Source organism: Pinus tabuliformis, chromosome 3_1 (assembly GCF_031772625.1).
Source record: "Pinus tabuliformis cultivar Carrire ecotype Pingquan chromosome 3_1, CPIR1, whole genome shotgun sequence".
In the NCBI taxonomy this organism is placed as follows: Eukaryota; Viridiplantae; Streptophyta; class Pinopsida; order Pinales; family Pinaceae; genus Pinus; species Pinus tabuliformis.
In genome coordinates, this window is record NC_142301.1 from 943,873,112 (window position 1) to 943,897,454 (window position 24,343).

The 24,343-nt window shown below is 35.5% G+C and overlaps 1 protein-coding gene across 1 annotated transcript; it reads right to left on the reverse strand.

Annotated features, from left to right (window-relative positions):
* Window positions 1-10,790: 10,790 nt before the first annotated feature.
* LOC149190893 (transcription factor MYB106-like) lies at window positions 10,791-13,823 on the reverse strand. The gene is made up of 4 exons (XM_089413461.1): window positions 13,467-13,823; window positions 13,245-13,365; window positions 13,043-13,126; window positions 10,791-10,831 (listed from the first exon to the last, which is right to left on the reverse strand). The coding sequence occupies exons 1-3, from the start codon at window positions 13,597-13,599 to the stop codon at window positions 13,087-13,089; spliced, it is 294 nt and encodes a 97-aa protein (XP_089269587.1). The 5' UTR covers window positions 13,600-13,823; the 3' UTR covers window positions 10,791-10,831; window positions 13,043-13,086.
* Between the last annotated feature and the right edge of the window lie 10,520 nt (window positions 13,824-24,343).

Here is a 24,343-nt window from a genome sequence, read left to right on the forward strand (position 1 = left end):
TTTATCCCTTGGGTTCACTAATTACTTAGGTTTATAATTTTAAACCCTTGAGTTTATTAGATCCTTCAGTTCATAATATTAAAAATCCCTTGGGTTTATTAATCGCTTGAGTTTAAAATAGTAATTCTTAGGGTTTATTAATCTCTTGGGTTTTTTATACTAGTTTGTTGGGTTTATTGATTTCTCTCGTTTATTAATCGCTTGGGTCTATTAATCATATGTATTTATAACATTAATATGTTGGGTTTATAATATTAATAGTTCTATGGGTTTATCAATCCTTCCAATTTAAAAAATAATTCCTAGGCTTTATTAATCCATTTTTTTTTTAATATTGATCCCTTGTGTTTTGATCCCTTAGGTTTAAATATTTTTCCCATGGGTTTACTAGTGCCTTGGGTTTATAATTTAATCCCTTGGGTTTATTTATCCCTTGACTTTAAAATGTTAATTTCTAGGGTTTATTAATCCCTTCTATTTTTTTATTGGTACTTGGGTTTCTTGATTTCTTATGTTTATAATAGTTATCCCTTGCATTTACTCATTCGTTGGGTTTTTAATATAAATAATCTCTTTGGTTTAAAATGATAATAACTAGGGTTTTTTAATCCCATGTGCTTTTAATTTGGTTCATTGGGTTTGTTGAACCTTTATGTTTATAATATTTATCCCTTAGGTTTACTAATTGATTGGATTTATAATATTAAACTCTTGGGTTTATTAGTCATTCTAGTTTGTAATAATAATAATTAAGTGTGTTTATTAATCCCTTGGGTTTATTTGATATTTTTAATTGACTTAAAATAAATATATAAAAGATGTTAACGGTTATATTAATAAATATATAAAAATTATTGACGATATTAGTAGGAGATATATACTTATTATAAATAATAATAAAATATTATTATTATGTTATATTTGAATTGTATTATAGTTGGAGTACACCAATAGATATATCATATCAAGACTCACCCCTCCAGTGGCCAAACTAAATGGCCAACAAAAATTTTAAGTTGGGTACTGTTACAATCTGCCCAATTCTAGCCAAGGTAAAAACATAAAAAGATCTGATACAATGACTATCCTTGCATTTTCCAGTAGTACACTAATAGATATATCATATCAAGACTGACCCCTCCATGTATGGATATTGTTTACTTATAGATTTTGTAGGTTAAGAAAGTTGTGGAGATAATTTGGCATTAAAGATCTCAATGTAAATTTGATTCTTGATCTCATAGATTTGGTAATTTTGTATTCCAATTAGTATGGTGTACAATTCACTTAGAATGAATAGTATTGAGGGGCAAAATATACGAAAATTCACTAATTCAGTTCTAGTTTTGAACAATTTGCCCAAAATCAATTTGATTACTACCATAATGGGTTAATTTAGCTCGTTAATTCACTAGCATAATATGTCTTCTTAATATGATATGAATAGGTTAATCTAATAGATTATATTAATTGAAAATTTATGGCCTAGATTAGTCCCTACTGTTTGAACACATATAGATAAATGATGGCATATATCAAAAGAAAGATAACATATAAAGGATGGAATATGTAGAAAGAAAGAGAAGTAAAAAACATAGGAGGTAAAAGTGAAATTATTAAAATTATGTTTTTTTAGTTTGGAAACTTGGAAACGAGGAAAGGAAAGAATGTCTGAAAGTGATTGATTGTTTTATTGGTGATTGTTTTCTATTTATGGAAATATTATAGATAATACAGATAAATTATAGTCTAGTGCAACCATATTTACCAATGTGGTTGATATACGTCGATAGGTGTATATGAAACAAATGTACAACCACATTAGAAAATGTGGTTGATATATGTCGATTGATGTATATTAACATATTAACAATTATTAGGTGGATATGGTTAAAAGCTAACTATTTTTTATCATTAATAAATATATAAATAATCAAAACCATTTTATTCTATATTTATATATTTATGATTATTATATTGATATTATATTGTATATTTATATAATAATATATTATTCTATAATATCATATTAGAATATCAATAGTTATATTCCAAACTATAATATAATCAACATATAAAATAATAATAACATTTAGTTATTATTAATAATACTTATTTATCTCTCACCATTATGTTGTGCTCAATAAACATTATATCTTTATTAACATAATTGTCAATATATTTTATGTATAGAGTTGAGGTAAATTAATAATATTAACTATGTATAGACTACATATTAAATTGAAATATATATACAAACCCAATATTATTATAATAAATTAACCTAGGCGATTAATATTATAAACCCTAATATTAATATTAAAATTTAAGAATATAATCCCTAAGATTAATATTATAAACCCAATGAATTGTAAATGTGAGGGATTAATATAAAACCCTAGGGTTAGGGTTTATATTATAAGCCTAAGAGATGATAAACCCTCGGATTGTTATTAAACCATGTGATGAATATTACAAACTCCTCATATTAATGTATCAAATCGAAGATTAATATTATAAACCATAATATATTACTCTACATATTAGGGATTAAGGTGATAAACCCTACAGATTATTCATATTATAAACCAAAGGAATTAATAAACCCAAGGGACAAATAATGTTATAAACTTAAGGGATTAATAAACCTAATCAATTAATAGTATAAATCCAAGATAATAATATTAAATCCTATGATTTATATTATAAACCCAAGGGATTAGAAACCTTCGGATTCATATTATAAACCTCAGTATTATAAAACTTAATATTATAAACCCTAAACCCAATATTATAAACGAGAATATTAAACTCTAATTTATTTAGTGTTGCAATGAAATGTATTATTGGGATATTGACCTGGGTAAGCATTGGTTGACCATTCTATTCATGTTCATCTTGGATGACCTTGGGGATTATAAAACTAAGGGATTAATATTATAAATCCAAGGGATTATAAAGGCTAGGATTAATATTATAAAGCATAAGATTAATATACCAAATCTGAGATTAATATTGTAAACCCTAATATATTTTTGTACAGATTAGTGATTAATATTATAAATGCATGGGATTATTGATAGTATAATCCAAAGGGATTATTAAACCCATGGCACTAGTAATATTATGTACTCAAGGGATTAGTAAACCCTAGAATTAATATTAAACCCTAGGATTGATATTATAAACCAAAATTATTAACAAACCCATGGGACTAATACTACTATAAAATCAAGGGACTAATAAATCTAAGGTATTAATATTGTAAACACGAGAGATGATATACACAAGAAAATAATATTAAATCCGAGGATTTATATTATAAACCCTAGGATTTATACTATAAACCCAAGGAATTAAAAACCCTAAGATTAATATTATAAACCCTATGATTATAAATCTTATGATTGTAAACCCTAAACCCAATATTATAAACCAGAATATTAACTCTAATTTATTCAATGTCACAAATTTGACATTGAATCAATTACAATGTAATATATCATTAAGTCAATGATTTCCATATTTCGTGTCACATTGTGATGATGTTTTTCACACTATGATCATGATTGACAATATTCAACCATTGTTGAACACATTCAACAATGGTTGATAATGGTTGACAATGAGTAACTATCGTTAACCACTATCAACCATGTTTGACCATGGTTGAGCATGGTCGATAATGGCTGATCATAGTTGACCTTGGTTGGCCATGGTTGATCATGGTTGATAATGGTTGACCATAGGGAAATTGCAATCTAATGTATTATTGGGACATTGACCTTGGTAGACATTGGTTGAACATTCTAGTCATGTTGATCTTGTATGATATTGGTGATTATAACCCTAAGGGTTTCATATTAATCCCTAGGATTAATGTTATAAACACTAAGATTAATATATCAAACCTAAGATTAATATTGTAAACCCTAAGATTATAAACTCTAATACATTATTGTACATATTAGGGGTAAATATTATAAACCAAGGTGATTAATAAACCCAAGAGATCCACATTATAAACCCAAGGGATTAAAAACCTTTGAATTAATATTATAAACATACGTTTATGAACCTTTAGATTCTAAACCCTCAAACCAACATTATAAACCAGAAGACTAAACTCTAATTTATTCAATGTCACAAATGCAACATTGAATTATTTGCAAACTAATGTGTGATTGTGACAATGATTTTGACATTTCTTGCTTCATTACGATGATACTTGTCACATTGCAACGATGCTAGTAAGACTGTGATCATGATTCACCATGGTTAACCATATTCAACCATGGTTGACCAAATTCAACTATGTTTGACCATGGTTGAGCATGGTCGATAATGGATGATCATAGTTGAGCATGGTAGGACATCGTTGATCATGGTTGACCATAGTTGACCATAGGGAAATTGTAATGTAATGTAGCATTGGGACATTGACCTTGGTACACATTGGTTGACCATCTAAGCATTCTCATCTTAGATGACCTTGGTTAGTTATTTTTGACCTTGGTTTACCATTGTTGACTATAATTAGCCATCATTGATCATGGTTGACCACAGATATCTTGGTTAACCATTATGGTTGACTATGTTTGACCAATTCTTGACTTTATTTGACTATGTTTGAATATTATAAACCATAATATTAAACCCAAGCAATTATTAATATTATAAACCTAAGGGATTAATACACCTAAGGGATTATTAATATTATAAACCTAAGGGATTAATTATAAATACAAAGGTTTAATAAACCCAATGGATTGTTGATATTATCAACCCAAGTGATTAAGAAAACAAAGAGATTACTATTATAAACCCGGGGATTATAAACCCTAATATATGTTCATACATATTAGGGAGCTATATTATAAACCCACGGGATTAATAAACCCCGAGGATTATTAATATTATTAACCCAAAGGACTAATAATATTATAGATTCAAGGGATTAATAAACCCAAGAGATTAATATTATAAACCCAAAAGGAATAATATTAAACCCTAGGATTTATATTATAAACCCAAGAGATTATAAACCCTAAGATTAATATTATAAACCAAAGGGATTAAAAACCCTAACATTAATATTCTAAACCCTATGAGTATAAACCTTAATATTATAAACTCTAAACCCAATACTATAAACCATAATAAACTATAAACCCAATTTGATCAACCCAAAAGATAAATATTATATACCTAAGGGATTAATAAACCCAATGAATTATGAGTATTATAAAAGTAAGGGATAAATGTTATAAACACAAGGGATTAATAAATGCAATGGATTATCAATATTATAAACTCAAGCGATTAATCAACCCAAGGTATTAATATTATAAACCCCTCGAATTAATAAACACAAGGATTATTACTATTATAAACCCTAAGATTATAAACCATAGGATATTTTCATAGATATTATGGACTTATATTATATACCTAAGGGATTAATTTTATAACTCCAAAGGGATTAAAAGCCATATGATTAATATTATAAAACTTATGATTATAAAACCTAAACCCAAAAGTATAAACCATAATAAGCCCTAAACCAAATGTGATAAAGCAAAATATTAAACTCTAATTTATTCAATGTTGAAATGTGGCATTGAATAAAGTACAATGTAATGTATCATTGTGACAATGATTATGACATTGGTTGTCACATTGCGACGATGTTTGTCACACTATGACGATGTTTGTCACACTACAACGTTGCATATATTAAACACCCAACATTTCAAATCGTGACACTAAACACAAAATTAAAAACCCGATACTAAAAGCCCCAATATTACAAACCCAATGGTTGACTTTATTTGACTATGTTGGAATATTATAAACCCTTTATTATAAAATATAATATTAATTGGTTGACTTTAATGAAACCAATCCTTAACCTTATTTTATTATGTTTGAATATTCTAAATCCAAATATTACAAAACCTATAATATAAACCCTAATATTGAATTCAATACTATAAGCTCAATATTATGAACTCTATCAAAACCAATATTATAAACTCTATTACAACCGATATTATAAACCCTAAGAAATAAACCGAAACAATTATTAATATTGTAAACCCAAAGAATTAATAAACCCAAGGGATTAATAATATAAACCTAAGTAATTAATATTATAAACAACGGATGATAATGGTAGACCATTACTGAGCATGTTGACCACGTTCAACCATGATTGATCTTCATTGAGCATGAGTGATAATGGTTGATCATAGTTGACCATTGTTAATCATGGTTGACCATGGTTGACCATAAGGAAATTGCAACATAATGTAACATTGGGACATTGACCTTGGGAAATATTTGTTGACCCAAGGGATTAATATTATAAACCCAAAGGAATCATATTAAACCCTACAATTTGTATTGTAAACACTAGGATTACTATTATAAACTCAATGGATTAAAAACCCTAGGATTAAAATTATAAACCCTATGATTATAAACCTTAATATTATAAACTCTATAGCCAATATTATGAACCTGAATAGATCCTAAACCCAATATGATCAACCCATGGGATTAATATGATGTACCTAATAGATTATTATTATTATAAATCTTGTAAAATCATATTAAACCCTATTATTTATATTATAAACGAAAGGGATTATGAACCCTATGATTAATATTATAAATCCAAGGGATTAAAAATCCTAGGATTAACACTATAAAGCCTATGATTAAAAACCTTAAGATTATAAACCCTAAATTATAAATGAGAATAAATCCTAAACCCTATGCCCATTATGATAAACCATAATATTAAGCTCTAATTTATTCATTGTTGCAATGTGGTATTACATAAATTGCAATGCAATATATCATTGTAACAATGATTGTGACACTAGTCATGGCATTGTGACGATCGTTGTCAGACTACGTTGATTAGACACCCAACCTATCAAAGCCTCATATTAAACACAATATTATAATTATGGTATTAAAAAACCCAATATTATAAACCCAATAGTTGAATTTATTTGACTATGTTTAAATGTTATAAGGCCAAATATTATAAAACCTTTATTACCAATCCTAATATTGAACTTAATATTATAAACCCAGTATTATAAACTATATTAAACATAATATTATAAGCTCTATTAGAACAAATATTATAAACCCTAAGAAATAACCAAAGGGATTGATTAACCATTATGGTTGACTATGTTTGACCAATGTTTGACTTTATTTGACTATGTTTGAATATTCTAAACCCTAATATTAAATCCAAGTAATTATTAATATTATAAACCCAAGGGATTAATACACCTAAGAGATTATTAATATTATAAACCTAAAGAATTAATTATAAATGCAAGGGATTAATAAACTCAATGGATTATCGATATTATAAACCCATATGATAAACCCAAAGGAATCCTATCAAGCCCTAGGATTTATAGTATAAACCCAAAATATTATAAACCCAAGGGATTAAAAACCCTAACATTAATATTCTAAACCCTACTATTATAACCCTTAATATTATAAACTCTAAGCCCAATATTACAAACCAGAATAAACTATAAACCCAATTTGATCAACCCAAGAGATAAATATTATATACCTAAGGGATTAATAAACCCAATGAATTATGAATATTATAAAAATAAGGGATTAATTTTAAAAACACAAGGGATTAATAAACCCAATGGATTGTTAATGTTAAAAACATAAGGGTTTATTAATATTATAAACCCTTGGGATTAATAAGCACAAGGGATTATTCCTATTATAAACCCTAACATATTTTCAAACATATTGTGGATTTATATTATAAACCTAAGGAATTAATTTTATAACCCCGAGGGATTAAAAACCCTATGATTAATATTATAAAACCTATTATTATAAACCATGAGATTATAAACCCTAAATCAAATAATAAACCATGATAAACCCAAAACACTAAACCTAATATGATAAATAAAAATATTAAACTCTAATTTATTCAATGTTGTAATGTGGCATTGAATAATTACAATGTAATGTATCATAATTACAATGATTATGATTGTCATTGTCACATTGTGACGATGTCTGTCACACTCTGACATTGGATAGATTAAACACCCACCATTTCAAACTGCGACACTAAACACAATATTATAAAACTGATATTAAAAACTCCAATATTATAAAACCAATGGTTGACTTTATTTGACTATGTTTGAATATTATAATCCCAAACATTATAAACCCTTTATTATAAAATATAGTATTAATTGGTTGATTTTAATGAAAAAAATGGTTAACTTTATTGATTATGTTTGAATATTATAAATCCAAATATTAAAAAACCTATATTATATACCATAATATTGAACTCAATATTATAAACTGAATATTATGAACTCTATTAAACCCAATCTTATAAACTCTATTACAACCATTATTGTAAACTCTAAGAAATAAACTCAAAAGATTATTAATATTATAAACCCAAAGGATTAATAAACCCAAGGGATTAATATTATAAACAATTTTTAATAATGGTTGACCATGAATGAGCATGTTGGCCACGTTCAACCATGTATGATCTTGGTTGAGGATGGGTGATAATGGTTGATCATAGTTGACCATGGTTGGCCATGGTTAATCATGGTCGACCACAGTTGACCATAGGGAAATTGCAATGTAATGTAACATTGGGACATTGACCTTGGTAGATATTTGTTGACCCAAGGAATTAATATTATAAACCCAAAAGAATGATATTAAACCCCATGATTTGTATTGTAAACCCTAGGAATAATATTATAAACCCAATGGATTAAAAACCCTTAGAATACAATTATAAAACCTTAATATTATAAACACTAAAGCCAATATTATAAACTTGAATAGATCCTAAACCCAATATGATCGAATCATGGTGTTAATATGATATGCCCATGGGATTATTAATATTATAAACCCTAGGGAATCATATTAAACCCTATAATTATATTATAAACCCAAGGGATTATGAACCCTAGGATTAATATTATAATCTGAGGGATTAAAACTCTTAGGATTAATATTATAAACCCTATGATTAAAAACATTAAGGTTATAAACACTAATGCCAAAATTATAAACTAGAATAAATCATAAACCCTAAACGCAGTATGATATTGCGACATTGAATAAATTGCAATGTAATATATCATTGTAACAATGATTTTGACACTAGTCATGGCATTGCGACGATGCTTGTTACACTGCAATGATTAGACACCCAACATATCAAACACTGATTTTAAACACAATATTATAAATATGGTATTAAAAACTCCAATATTATAAACCCAATGGTTGAATTTTGACTATATTTAAATATTATAAGGCAAAATATTATAAAACCTCATGTCAAATTTTTTTAGTGAATTTTACTTGTAAATTTGTTATACTATTCTAAGTTAATAAAAATTATTTGAAATTTAAAATAAATAAAGAAAAAAACTAGCAAACACACCAGTCTTTGAAATGTTTATTACGAGTCTTTAAAATGTCTATTATCCGATTTTTATATTCGAATTCGAACTCACTATGGTCCCATGTAGGCTTTGCTCTCCTAACGACACTTAATAGTGCGTTTGTACTGCGTTTGTAGTGGGAAACTCAAGATTTATGTTCCTAATGACACTTAACAGTGCGTTTGTACTGCGTTTGTAGTGGGAAACTCAAGATTTACGTTATGTTCCTAATGACACTTAACAGTGCGTTTGTACTGCGTTTGTAGTGGGAAACTCAAGATTTACGTTCCTTTGGGATGGATTGGATGCACCGTCAGATCGATAGCTGTAGCCTCAATATCTCTTTGAGGCCATGTAAGTTCTCAATGACATTAACTGATAATCCATGGATCCATCAAGCATTAGAATGATAGCGGTAGCCTCAATCTCTCTTTGAGGCCATGTAAGTTCTCAATGACATTCACTGATAATCCATCGATCCATCTTACCCTGATTATTGAAGATGAAGCATTAGAATGATTATTATTATTGAATGTCCGGTTTGTTTGGAGTTATAAATGCATTGCAATTCGATTCTACGCAAGCTTCATTCTTGTTATATTTTATTTCGATTGGTTTAGGTCCTGAAGGAGATTGTTTATGTTTATAATGGCAAATAACAGCAGGATTCAGCTGTCCAGACACTAGTGAAAACAAGTGAAAACATGTGAATATGTGGAACCATATGCACCCTGAGATTCAGCCAATTGCCGAACGACATGGGCTAGGTTAAATAAATACGCATATTCCATGACTATAGCTAAACTCAAAATTAGGATATCACGCTGAAGGTACATTGTTTTAAATGCTTTCACAATATCTTTTATTTAGGAGTTGGCTGTCTCAGATCGAACAACTTTCTGCCCCCACCAATCTGTCTAGGCCCTTCCCTTGAAAGGTAATAAGAGCAATGATTTTGAACATGGAAAGTTAGATTTATATTTAAACAAGGGCGGCTGCGACGCAGCGAGTCCCTGCATCAAGTTGACTTAGCGTCTCAAGGCATCGTTAACAGTGTGAAGACATGCAGGCGAGCGGCCAGGCAAGCAACTCTAGCTCTCAAACTCAAAAAGAGAGGCTGCAATTTTCCAGTTTTGTCTTAGAACAAAGAGAAATTTTCTTAATTTGCACGTTAAACTCCCTGCGAATGCAAAAAATAGCAAAAACTCTTGCTTGCAGAAACGAAGGGAACGGTTCAGCTTCATCTGCCATCTCCAGCAACTTCTTGAGCAATGATACCAACGGACATCTCCAGCAGCAACTTCTTGAATCAGTGAGAGTGGATTTTCCTGCGACACAAAAAAGCACCAAGCTCATAGTTAGACATTTTGAAAAATAATGCAGATACAGATCCTGTTAACGTTATATATTGAAAGTAATGACTGTGAGGGCTCTAAATCTTCATTAAGGATCCAGTGTGTATGCTTTATTTACTATTTTAAAATTTGTATTATTAATGTATACAGGAAAACCCCGGGACTAGTTTTACAGCGTAGTTTATGTTCTAGGCGAGTCTGGATTGAGAGCAATTCATGCAAAAAAAAGATGGTAGTCCTGTCTGTTATATTACAGGCATCACCGATTTTGGGGACTGTACAGTCTGTTGTTGTGATTACCAAGCTACTTAATGCGCCACCGCCACCGCCACCCTCTGTCGCATGATCAGAAAACGTTAAACTCCCCAAACCACATAGAGCACCAGTAAACCATATCTAGTTATGCTATTATGGCATTACATACGTATTTGCGCTTCAAACCCTTCATATTAAAAAAGAAACCGATGCATAAGAGAATGCGTATGAACATCTATGTACACTGAACACTGAAAATTTGTGATATTCAATAATGCAGGCAGCCAATTATTGCAATTGCATTTCTAACAAGATTTAGAAAGCCTGCACATGGAAGATTTCCTGTGAAAAATGTTCTTCAGAATAAAATAACTCTATGGCATGAATTCCCAACGACGATGTGGAAACAAGCTATTTGTGAAGTTTTAAAACAGTAATCCATATCTGTGAAATATATACAAGAAACCAAAACATTGAGATAAACCATGATTAGCCCAGTTGAAAGGGGAAGCTTTTTCTCAAAGAGTCCTCTCGTATTCAGAAATACTGGCAGATGCGCATTATTAGACAACCACGAGTCTACGAAAGACCTGTTATGGATACCTTGTATCATTTGTATATGTGTGGATACCTGAGGTGGGAAAAGAGATGGATGGCAGGTTGGTGAGAATTGAACTACATTTCAGCATCCCTCCAACAGCCAATAGGCCCTCGACAAACCCAGCAGCCTATCCCAGTAGCCTTGTCCATGTGATGGTTCATGTTTATGCTTATGGATTTATTTTTGTAAGTTGTAACTGATTATATATATGACTAGATATATCAATAACCTAACTAGGCTTGTTTGTATTTACGAGTTTGGTTCTGGTTCCGTTTTCTCTATGAAATATCATAGATCGATGAGACTTCTGATAATCTTTCATGCAATCTCTTATGTCTAGTTTGGATAAGGCACTTCTTGAATCGAGCCACATCACGCAAGGCAAGAGACGCCACGTCACAAAAGGAGGTCCCACCGTCCTGTGGGAGTGTCAAAGCAATAAGGCACCCACATGATTGTTTTTTCATGATGAACACAGCCACGTATCGCTCATGCAGAAGCATTTCATTCTTGTGAAGACGATGAGAAAATATGGTTTAGCCTCGACGCAGATTTTAAGCTTCGGGCTATCAATTTTATTTGCCAGCGTTCATGGACTTCCGTGGTAGAATCTACCGTGCTGGTGTATTGCATTTTCACGAGAGAGATTTGGCTCGAAGTTTGGTAGTATTTGTATCTGATGCTTCAGTACCAGAAGGGATGGAGGATTTACTCAGAAAGCGAGTAGCCAGACAAGGATTTTATTGCCTTCGCAAAGTCCGCGAGTGACCCATTTCAGTTCATGGCGCTGACTCTGTGTAACAGAAGAGTGGGTGCTATCAATAGCCTTCGTGAGTTGAATACCACCGCCAATAAGAAATTACTTCGATGATTACTTGTAAGATATTTTGTATTCTAGATGAATTGTAAAAGAGATTTTGGCTAGAATGCATTTAACCAGGCTGTGGAAATGGATGCAGTCATATCCACACAAGATTTTGACAGGGAGAAGATCCAAAATGCATACAATCAGACAGACCTCTGGTTTGGCCGGATTTCCCAAACGGGACGAAAGCAAATACGATGCTTTTGGCGCTGGACATAGTTCTACCAGTATCTCCGCTGGACAGGTATTTGGGGCTGGAATGAACAGTTGGTTACAAGAATTATATGGGTTTTCAGGTATGGCAGTTGGGAGAGATTTACTGAAGAAAAAAAAACCATGTGGTGGCCGTGATTGGGGATGGAGCCATGACAGCAGGACAAGCTTACGAGGCTATGAATAATTCGCAAGTTTCGCTGCCAACTGCCACACTAGACGGAGCTGCGCCGCCCGTAGGAGCACTTACCAGGGCTCTCACAAAGCTCCAGTCCAGCAAAAAACTTCGCAAACTCAGAGAAGCCGCCAAGGTAACATTTTACATATATTTGTCCTGAAAACAAGTGGAATTTTGTTTAGATTATCTGGGTTTATTGAATTTATTTTGATCTTAGATGTTAAGAATATTTTGGAATCAGATAGTTATAATTAAGGTTATTTATTCCACCTACCTCATGTATGTCTGATTGTGCAGCGTGCAGCTGGATAATGGTCTGCTCTTCTTGCAGGCTGAATTCGGTCTGAGATAATTCGTCCACCGCAAGCGGCAGCTTTTTCCACACCGTTGCAGACCTGCAATACAACAAAATAAAGCCCCACGAGCAAATTTGTGAAACATCCTTCTGTTACAGGGAATTGAACGCTAACACAGATCTATGCACAGAAGTCGTTACCTGCATTGACTGGAACGGATCTCCAGTTGCCAAGGCCGTGTTGCTCGATGTATGCCAGCAGCTTCTTGTCTTCTTCGGGAGTCCAGGGCCCTCTCTTCACTCCAGCTTTGTCGCAGCACGGTGCACGGCCCATGCTTCAAATTTAAAGAACTGAAAGAACAAAAAGAAGTTTCACAGTCCCGGAGCCTGGCAGCACAGCGGCGGGACTCGATCGTGTGCGGGAAGCAAGAGAAGCAGAACAGAATAGAGTGGCGAATGAGCAATGGAGTGGTGCGTGCATAGAATAAATAAGCGGCGACATCAAACTACACAGCTGCTGTCCATGTAGCACGCACAGCCCCTGCATGCACGGACACCTGCACACCTGCAGCACCAACACCTGTTAACATCAAAGCTCAGCATACCTTGCAACCAAAACAAAGCACCCGTTACCCGTTAGCATATCCTGCAAACGAATTAATGTTAACATTAATACCAAACCGTGACGGTTAACGATAATGAACAGGTCGCAAATTTCCGAAATAGCCTAAGTTTTGGCCTCTCCCGCCTCGGGAAGAGGCCAAATAAGATGGCAGTCCTTCGGCATCCTGGCGGGGAGGGCAGACAGCCTTGAAACTTTGATTTAACCTTGATATAACCGCCGTATAACAGAGAAGCAAAGGGGTGAAGTAATGCTAAGTAGGGGTCATATCGATTACTATAGTCCCTGCCGGATGCCAGATGGCAGGGACTAATAAAAGATAGATGGTAAAAGAAGATTATAATTCTTTTATTACAAACCATTTCGTTATGCTATTATGCTTCAGCTGGCCTATAGAAGCAACAGATTTTTTAACAAAATAGGGTCGCCCGTGTCGTGATGTATGGGATAATATATTTTCATGAGTTTATCGTAAATCCAAAATTGAGATGTAGTTAGTTGAACGCGTTCTATTTCAACCTCAGGCGAGGATGGATTCTTCAACTTCGTGAGTAGCACATCCACGATTTTCCATTTGAGTAGCACATCCAGGGTTGTGAATTTGAGGAGGGTGTTTACTAAGTTAAAAACGAAATTGGTTACTCATTTAAAAAAAAAGAAAATGGTGAAATTCAATAGATTTAAAACGACGGGATTGTGTCTATGAGTTTTAAAACGTGATTTGGTTTTCTATTAAGCATTTTTTTGATGTGAATTCACTAGTTAAATTCTTTTTCTATTAAGGTGATATTGGATAAAACAGGATAAAGATGTAGTCCTACAAATTTAAAAGGAAAGGGTCTTGGATAGACCGTGATCTGGTTCTCTATTAAGCAGTGATATCCTGGTGATATAATTAGACATGATAAAAAAGTAGTCTTAATTGAATTAGTCATAACGCTTGCAGCTCATAGTAACATGACATGATAAAAATATAATCCTACCATACTTTAAGCTCATAGTAACATGACATGATAAAAATATAATCCTACCATACTTAAAAAAAATAAAGCAATCCTGACTAAAAAAAATGGCCAATAGAATGCTTAAAGCAATGTTGCCTAGGAACGTGGGGCATCTTTATCTCGATTTGCAATTCCCCAAGGACAAGAGCACAGTCAAATTTTTTACCTCTCCTATGTCAGTCTTATTGCCAAATATTTAAGGAATCGGCAATCGAGATACGATCCAAGGAAACGTGGCCGATCGAATTGAATTGGCCATGGCACCTGCAGCTCATGGTAACATGGCAGTTGAGGGAATTAGCAGGATTTTACCCTATCCCTCAGTGTTTCCTCCGTCACTCTATCATTATCATCTTCTGCAGCACCCGACTCCCGAGACGTATGACTGTTGATTAGCATTGATTTATTAAATTCATTGGAAGATGGGAGAGATGGAAATGCCATCTGCCCAGTTGTTCATATGATTACAGTAGCCTACATAGTAGCAGTTTTGTTTCAAGCCATAAACTTCTGTGGGAACTGGGATTTTTCGTTGAGGGTTGATCTTGATTTCCTTTAAATATTTCATGCTGGGTGTTGTGATTGAACTTATTGAAGTAACTAACCTCAATTCTTCAGCTGATTCGTGTGTGAAAGTTTGCCTATTCGTTAGACTACACTACATAACATAGTTCCATAAATCTGAATTTCGTTTCACTGTATTCTCATAATTTTAGTGTGTATTTGCAAATTTCGTTTCACTGTATTCTCATAATTTTAGTGTGTATTTACATGTCAGTTAATTGGAAAAAGGTAACTATCTTTCACCAAATTCATTGTAAGTATCAAGTTTTTTGTGATCAATAAAAGAGAAGCAACTCAACTCGTGTATTTGTGTGTGAATTTTGTATTTTGTATCCTCCACTTTTCCAACAAATTAGTATGAGAGCCACTTTACAAAAAGCCAAGGAGAACGATGAGCAGCAATCCGTGTGATTTCCATACACGCGGATTGCTTTGGGGTTTGTCGCGTTAAAGGACTAACAACAGAGTTTATTTGCATGAAGGGCATTAACACCCAACCAGTTCAACGATACAGCGCGTTAAAAAAAGGTCTTTCATACAACGCGTTAAAAATTCAGAAGTCTTTCACTTTGTTCGATATATATTGAGAGGTTTTTTAAAACATTCAAAAGTTGGCTAAGCTTTTTGAAAGGAGTATCGTAAGACTTGGAAAGACTAAAAGTCACATGGTAATATAAGGTTAAGTTTTTTCCAAACGAGTGACTTGAATGTGTTATATACCTTTTTTAAAAAGTGTGAACGTGAGCTTTTTAATTAAAATTTTATATAAGTGTATTGAAAGATTTTTGTTTTATATATAAAATATTTTATAAAAATATTTTTTTATATAAAAATAAATAAATAAGGTTTTGGAAAAAAATAAAAAATTATTTCTTTTTTAATTAAAAAAAATTGGGATTTTTTTTATAAAAGGAGAAATTTAGGGTTTTTTTGAAGAGAAATTTTTTGAGAAAGATGGGTTTTTCAAATTTCCAGCCCATTTCCCACTATTTATAGGGAAGAATTATGATGTGTGGGCCAATAAGATGACAACCACATTGCAAGCACATGATGTTTAGGATTATGTCCAGTTTGGGTTTTCATAACTTAAGGATGAAGCACAAGCATGAGATCTCACTAATGCAAAGATAGAACAATGGAAGACAAAAAAGAAGAAGAATGCACAAGCGTTGTCACTTATCCAACAGGGAGTGGACTCAGCAGTGTTCCAGAAGATGCAGAATACTAGGAGAGATTTTCAAAGTCTAGAGATGAAGAAGACAGAGGACATCGATTCTTTCATGAATTGGGTCATAACTTTAATAAATCGGTTAAAGATTTATGGTGAAGAAATTAAAGATCAAATAGTGGTTGAGAAGGTCCTCAGATCTTTGTCTACCAAATTTGATGTAGTGGTAGTAGCCATAGAAGAAGTCAAGGAATTTGCATCATTCACAGTTGGTGAGTTGATGGGATCACTTCTATCATATGAGGCAAGGATAGATAGAAATAAGGATTCCACTTTAGAGACCGCTTCCAAAAGTTAGGTTTTTATTTCAAGAGACAGAGGTCGAGGCAAAAGTAAACCGAGGTGTATAGGACGAGGCGGAAGATATGGTGGTCATAGAGATGGCCGAGAAGAGCATGAACATAAAAGTGGAAGCAATTATAGAAGCTTCAAAATAATCAAGGAGTTGATAAATCAAAGGTGAGATGTTATTATTGCAATAAATTTCGTTACTATGCTCGTGATTTGGAAGAAGAAAATAGTTGATTGATGGAACTCAAGAGCTAATGTCACTACAAAGGGTACTAATTCCATCTTCCTTTCTTGCCATACCATGCATGAACCTTATGATAGTATGTGGCTGCTAGAGAGCGGTTGCAGTAACTACATGACAGGCAACAAGAATTTGGCTGCAAATTTCGATCAATCTGTGAAACCAGAGGTAAAGTTGGGGACTCACAACACTATGGAAGTAGATGGAAAATGAGTGGTTAGCATTTTTACCAAGAAGGGGTTGCCGAAGACAATCTCAGAGGTATATTATGTTCCTAATCTCAAACATAATTTGATAAGTGTTGGTCAATTGACATAGAAATGATACAAAGTTATATTTCAAGGTCAAGAATGTGTTATATATGACAAGACCCCAAGAAAGTAGTTGAGAGCAAAGGTGCAGATGACGAGAAACAAACTCTTTCCTCTAATTATGAATTACAATGATCATATCAGTTCTTTCACAGTTGCATGTTCTGATGATTATTGGTTATGGCACTTTTGATTTGGACACTTGCACTTTCCAGGTTTAAGATTGTTGCAGCAGAAACAAATGGTGAGAGGATTACTTCCCATTAAAGAACCTGCTAGTACTTGTGAGTGTTGCATCTTATGAAAGCAACGCTGTGAAAGTTTTCAAAAGGGAGTTGCATACAATGTAAAGCAACCTTTTGAGCTAGTGCATATAGACTAGTGTGGAACTATGAGGACACAGTCGATTAGTGGAAGTGGTTACTTTCTCTCTTTCATTGATGACTGCAGCAGAAAGACTTGGGCTTACTTCTTGAAGCAGAAGTCTGAAACTTTGGAAAAGTTCAATGAATTCAAAGCCTTAGGAGAGAACCAAAGTGATCAATAGATCAAGGTATTAAGGTCGGATCATGGTGGAGAATATGATTCAAAGACATTTCATGATTATTGCAAGTAGCACGGAATGAGAAGACAGTTTACAACCAGGTACACACCACAACAGAATGGTGTAGCAGAGAGGAAGAATATGACAATTAAGAACATGGTAAGAAGCATGTTGAAAGGCAGAAACTTGTCTAATGAGTATTGGGCAGAAGCAGTTGCTTGTGCTATTTATGTGATCAACAGATCTCCTACAAAGAGTGTGATGAACAAAGTACCAGAACAAGCATGGTCAGGTATGTATTGCAGCGTATCTTATCTCAAAATATTTGGATTTGTAGCTTATGCACATGTGCCTAAACAACGAAGAGGCAAATTGGATGATAAAAGTGAAAAATGCATATTTATTGGTTATAGCGAGAAATCAAAAGCATACAAATTGTATAACCATGCCCCAAAGAATACCATAATTAACAGAGATGTTGTGTTTAAAGAAAAAGAGTTGTGGAATGGAACTTTAGACAAAACAGTTGATGCACAAGTGCCACAGATGGAAGAAGATGATGTAGCACAAAAGGAGTAGCAAGAATCACAAGCGAAGACACCAAACAAAGACAAATGAACAAGGACTCGAATATTTTCAGAGCAACATGGATCTTCAAGTAGATCAACAGATCGAGAATATCCCAACAATCAATCAGGGGATGAATCAAGAAATGGTAAGAGAAAGATGCGAAGTCTGAAGGACATTTATGATGATTTGGATGTTAGTTAAAAATTTTCATTGTTGTCATTCCAACCTTCTTCATTTGAAGAAGCAATCAAAGATGAAAATTGGGTACAAGCCACGGATGAAGAAATTGAAGCTATTGAAAAGAATGATCCATGGAATTTGATTGATTTACCAAAGGATAAAAATCACATTGGTGTGAAGTGGGTGTACAGGACAAAGTTGAATTAGAAAGGTGAAATTGACATATTTAAAGCTAGACTTGTAGCAAAAGGATTCTCGTAGTAGCCAGGAATAGATTTTGGATAAACGTTTTCTCTGGTAGCCAGATTGGATATTGTAAGAGAAGATCTAGCCACAACAACTCAGTAGAAGTGGAAAGTATATCAAATGGATATGAAATCAGTGTTATTGAATGGAATTCTAGTAGGAGAAATTTATGTGCTGCAGCCTCCAGGATATGAAGTTGGTATAGCAGAATTGACAGCTACATGATTAAGAATGGATTTTGTAGAAGCAACCTTGAACATACGTTGCACACAAAGGTAAATGAGCATGGACAAATTTTGATTGTTTTATTATATGTTGATGACATGATTTTTACAAGTGATTTTGAGATATATGAATTTAAAACAGCCATGATGAAAGAATTTAAGATGACAGATCTTGGTCTCATGAAATATTTTCTTGGCATAGTAGTTGAGCAATCTCAAGAAGGAATTTTTATTTGTCAAGAGAAATATGCCAAAGATTTTTTGAAAAGATTCTAGATGGAAAATTGAAAACCTGTCCCTACATCAGGTTCAACAGGTACAAAGTTAAGCAAGGATGATGAAGGAACATATGTCAATCCAACTCTATTCAAAAGATTGGCTGGCAACCTCACGTATTTCACAACTACAAGACTAGATATCATGCAAAGAGTGAGCTTGATTTCCAGATTTATGGAGACTCGAAAAGACACACGTTGGAGTGTGAGAAAAATAATTTTGAGATACATAGTAGGAACTAGAGATTGTGGCATAATGTATGCAAGTACAGAAATGAAGGATTTAATTGGATACACAGATAGTGATTTTGTAAGAAGTCTGGATGATAGGAAGAACACTTCTAGTTTTGTGTTCCATTTTGGTTCTTGTGTGATTTCATGGGCATCTAAGAAGCAACCTGTAACGCCTCGCAGGTTCGTGCGAAGGCGCGCGCTCCCTCCAACCGTGAAAATAGACTAAGTGTAAACCATCATCGTGTATGAGCGCGTGTATATGGAGAGGATTGCGGTGTTTATATGCGATGGATGGGTGAGCGATGAACATAACCAAGCCAACGTGAGAAACAAAGGCAAGGGGGCGTTCATCGTTATGTTTATAGCGTCGGCCAGGAGTTAACGCACAAGGCAGTGTGCATATATATTGGTGCGACCTGCGGTTCATTTGAGACATCAACCGATCAAACTTCACATCGCTCTTCGTCGCACCAGGTAGTGCGCACTTAGAGTAGGCGCAGTAATCGCAGCTTGGGTGGATGAGCCCACCGAGCCGGGCGAGGGACGTGTAGAGGATCTGGTGGTGCATACGAGTATCGCAATTAGATTGGGTTGTGGCGTGGGCAAGGGATCATGCACGGGTGCGCTCGCCCGCCCAACGCCGAGTTCGTGCGGCCTTGTATTATTATATCTTGTTGTGTGTTGGCGGTGGGTTCGGGCACGGGTGCGCCCGCCCGCCCAACGACACAAGAGGTGTATGTTATATGTTGTAAGGTTGTATTTTGGTGGAGTCTTGGCAGACCGCTGTGTGCTCTTGCACGGGCGGGCACCCTCCCGTTTATGGAACGCCGGTTGAGCGCGACTCCCGGCCATATAACTTCGCATGTATAATAAAAGATTTATTATCATTATTATTGCCGAGTTGATTTTATTATTGAATTTTGTTAATGGTTTCCGCACATTAATAATATGTAATTCATGTTTATTATGAATTGTTAAGGCGTAGTTCGTAAAGTTAATTAACGACAGAACGAGTATTAACTTAGTCGGTGCCGCACCTGCTCAATTAAACGAAAAAAGAATTAGGGGCGTGACAGTTGGTATCAGAGCAGCTGATCCGGGTATTGAAGGGTAAAGCTGTTGAGCAAGATTTGCTCGTGAAGGTTTGAAGTTGATGGCAGATATAGAGGATTGAACAAGGTTCAGGTGTTGAAGCATTTGAATGTAGTTTCAAGACTCGATTTGAGCAGGATTGCTCGTGACAGTGACAAGGGTACTTGCAGGTGAAGGAAGTCGTTTCACACGAAGTGGAACAAGGGCCGGTTCACGGTTGCAAGGAACTTGGTGAAGCTGGTAAAGGTTGGAACTGGGTGTCGTAGAGTTGGGCAGGCGGTACTACGTGCTGGTCATACGATTTGGGCATTTGTCAGATGGGCAAGTGGGACTGCGTGTGGGAAGGTATACATGGTTTGGGCGTCTGTGGACCAAACGAAGTACGAACTGGGGAAGACGAAGTACAAGGCATGGCAAGTTTGGGAGAAGGTGAAGGGAAGCTCTTGCTTACCTTATACAGGTTGAAGAGGTTGAAGGAAGAGAATCCCCAGATCCGAGATAAGCTTGAAGTCTTGGAAAAGAATGTTGAAGGAGAGCTTCTTCAACTTGGTTGGACAATGGAGCAAGGTGGAGTTGCAGATTGTGCTATCAAGGAAGAGGAAGTGATGATGATTGAAGATGTTGCAGACATGACCATGATGGAGGATGAACTTGAGATTGATCAAGTTGGACCAGGATCGTGCAGTTTGCCAGCATGGATGGATGAGGATACTCATATGGAAGAACCTCATGACAATGATGATGAAATAAGTGTTGATACTTGTGTTTCATTTGGGCATTTGGTAGATGGACCGTATGCAGGGAAGGACAAAGTCAGTTTGTCGATGCTAGGGAGCACCTTACCATCGATGTTTATGATGAGACCTTGTATGGAGAAGCAAGGATTGTCGATTGTTGCAGGACTTGTTGGGGTTGCTTGTGACCTTGTGATGAAAGGTGCAAGGGCCCGTGACAAGGGTGGAACTTGATGATCGTTGTGGATGATTGGGTCATGCTTTAGCCACTTTGGCTAAGTGCCCGGCATGACTCATGGACAGGTTGAAGGGCACACACTTGAGTTGCCTGGGTGGACTTCTCATGGCCGAGACCAAGAGATAGTCTTGGTGGACACTTTGGTGGAGGAGCTATGATGGAAGGGACTCGTGATGATGTGATGATGATATGGTTGAGTGACCGAGTTCACTAGACCGAAGATTGTAGACTTGGATGAGGATGACCGATGGTTGTGATGAGTTTACTTGGTTGGACTACATGGGCAACTTCGTCATGGACATCAGGTTGGAGACATGAAGCATGGCAGTCTTATGCAGGGACATTACGTGGAGCACTTATAGAGGTGTCACTTATGGGCATCCAATGAGGAGTGCCAAGGCAGGAATGTTGTGCAGATGGATTTGCTAGTGTGACATGGAGACTTATTACTTATGAGCCGATGGAGAGGTTGTGCACTCTTGTACAACAAGACCATGGACTTGGATGGATTTGTGAGCAGATTATCGAACATTCCTGCTACATGGAGAGCTAAGGCATCTTGCAGGGACCTTTGGACCGAGACTTGTATGCTTGCTAGAGTGTTGGTTGGGGATGACTTATGGAGCTCATAATGACATGAGATTGTTGTGACTTTTGGGGACTTCATATATGGTGGACTTAGAGGATTTGATGCATTGAGGAGCTGAGGTCAGGGACTTTGATGCAGGTACATACTTTCAAGTACATGCGTGGGTGTGACTTGAAAGGGTGACTTGATGTGGAGGATCGATATGAGACACTTTGGAGTGATGGAGTTACGATGATGATGATGCCTTGGTGGCAACACTTGGGCATGAGTTGAGCCGAGACTCAACTACCTTTTGACACATGGGAGCTGATTGATCTATGATCATGGGCAACACATGGATAGATGAGGCAGGTGTATACTTGTTTCTATGGAGACTTGAGGGTTGACACATTGCAAATGTGATGAAGGTAGCTTCATAGACTTGAATGTGGCATACCGAGAGTTGGAGTTGATGAGATGGTCTCTTCATATGGAGGAGGCACACATATGGATGATGTTGGAGTAGATGTGGCTGACTTCGTGTAGCACATTGACACCAAACATCATGGAACAACATGTTGCAGATGAGATGAGGACTACTTCATGGACCTGAGCATGGCTTACACTTATATGGAGATGGATTCTTGATCGAGTTCAGGATGTGATAGGATGCTTTCAGGAACGACTGATGGTGGCATGAGGATGTGCATTCTCATGGTTTGGACGTGACGGTTGGATTAGCTACCCAACTAGTTCAGTCATGGGGGACGTCAGTGTACAGAGATGTGTTAGCATTTGTTGGAGTATCCTGGCAGCGGTTCACATGAGGACGACACATGATGAGGTCGACACGATATGTTACAGTGAGCAGGCAGCTTGGATGGAGGGACCAGCCTTCCACGATGGAGCAGCATGTGGAGATTGTGACATGGTGGTTGATCATCATGGATTGAGATGACTTCCGATATATGACATATTGTTGAGATGAGATGTTGGCACATGGTTGAGGTGTGTTAGCACTTGTTGATATATCATGGGTAGTTTTGCACATGGTGGTGATGACATGATGGGATTTGACACATTGTTGCGGTGGACATGTAGCTTGAGTTGGAGGGTTTAACCTTCCGTGGTGGAGAGCAGCATGAGGAGATTGTGACAGGGTGGTCGATGATCATGGACATCTGATATATGACATACATTGGTATGGAGTATCTTGGTGACAGTTGGTTGCTAAGATGAGACATGGTGGAGATGGAGTCCTACATATGTTGCCGGGATTTTTGCCATATGTGAGGGGAGTCGACATCATGGATATTGATGATCATGGTGGATGGCTACCGAGATGGTATGTTGTCGAGGACGACAACGATTTCCAGTGGGGGAGAATGTAATGCCTCGCAGGTTCGTGCGAAGGCGCGCGCTCCCTCCAACCGTGAAAATAGACTAAGTGTAAACCATCATCGTGTATGAGCGCATGTATATGGAGAGCATTGTGGTGTTTATATACGATGGATGGGTGAGCGATGAACATAACCAAGCCGACATGAGAAACAAAGGCAAGGGGGCATTCATCGTTATGTTTATAGCGTCGGCGAGGAGTTAACGCACAAGGCAGTGTGCGTATATATTGGTGCGACCTGCGGTTCATTTGAGACATCAACCGATCGGACTTCACATCACTCTTCGTCGCACAAGGTAGTGCACACTTGGAGTAGGCGCAGTAACCGCAGCTCGGGTGGATGAGCCCGTCGAGCCGGGCGAGGGACGTGTAGAGGATCCGGTGGCGCATACGGGTATCGCACTTAGATTGGGTTGTGGCGTGGGCAAGGGATCGTGCACGGGTGCGCCCGCCCGCCCAACGCCGAGTTCGTGCAGCCTTGTATTATTATATCTTGTTGTGTGTTGGCAGTGG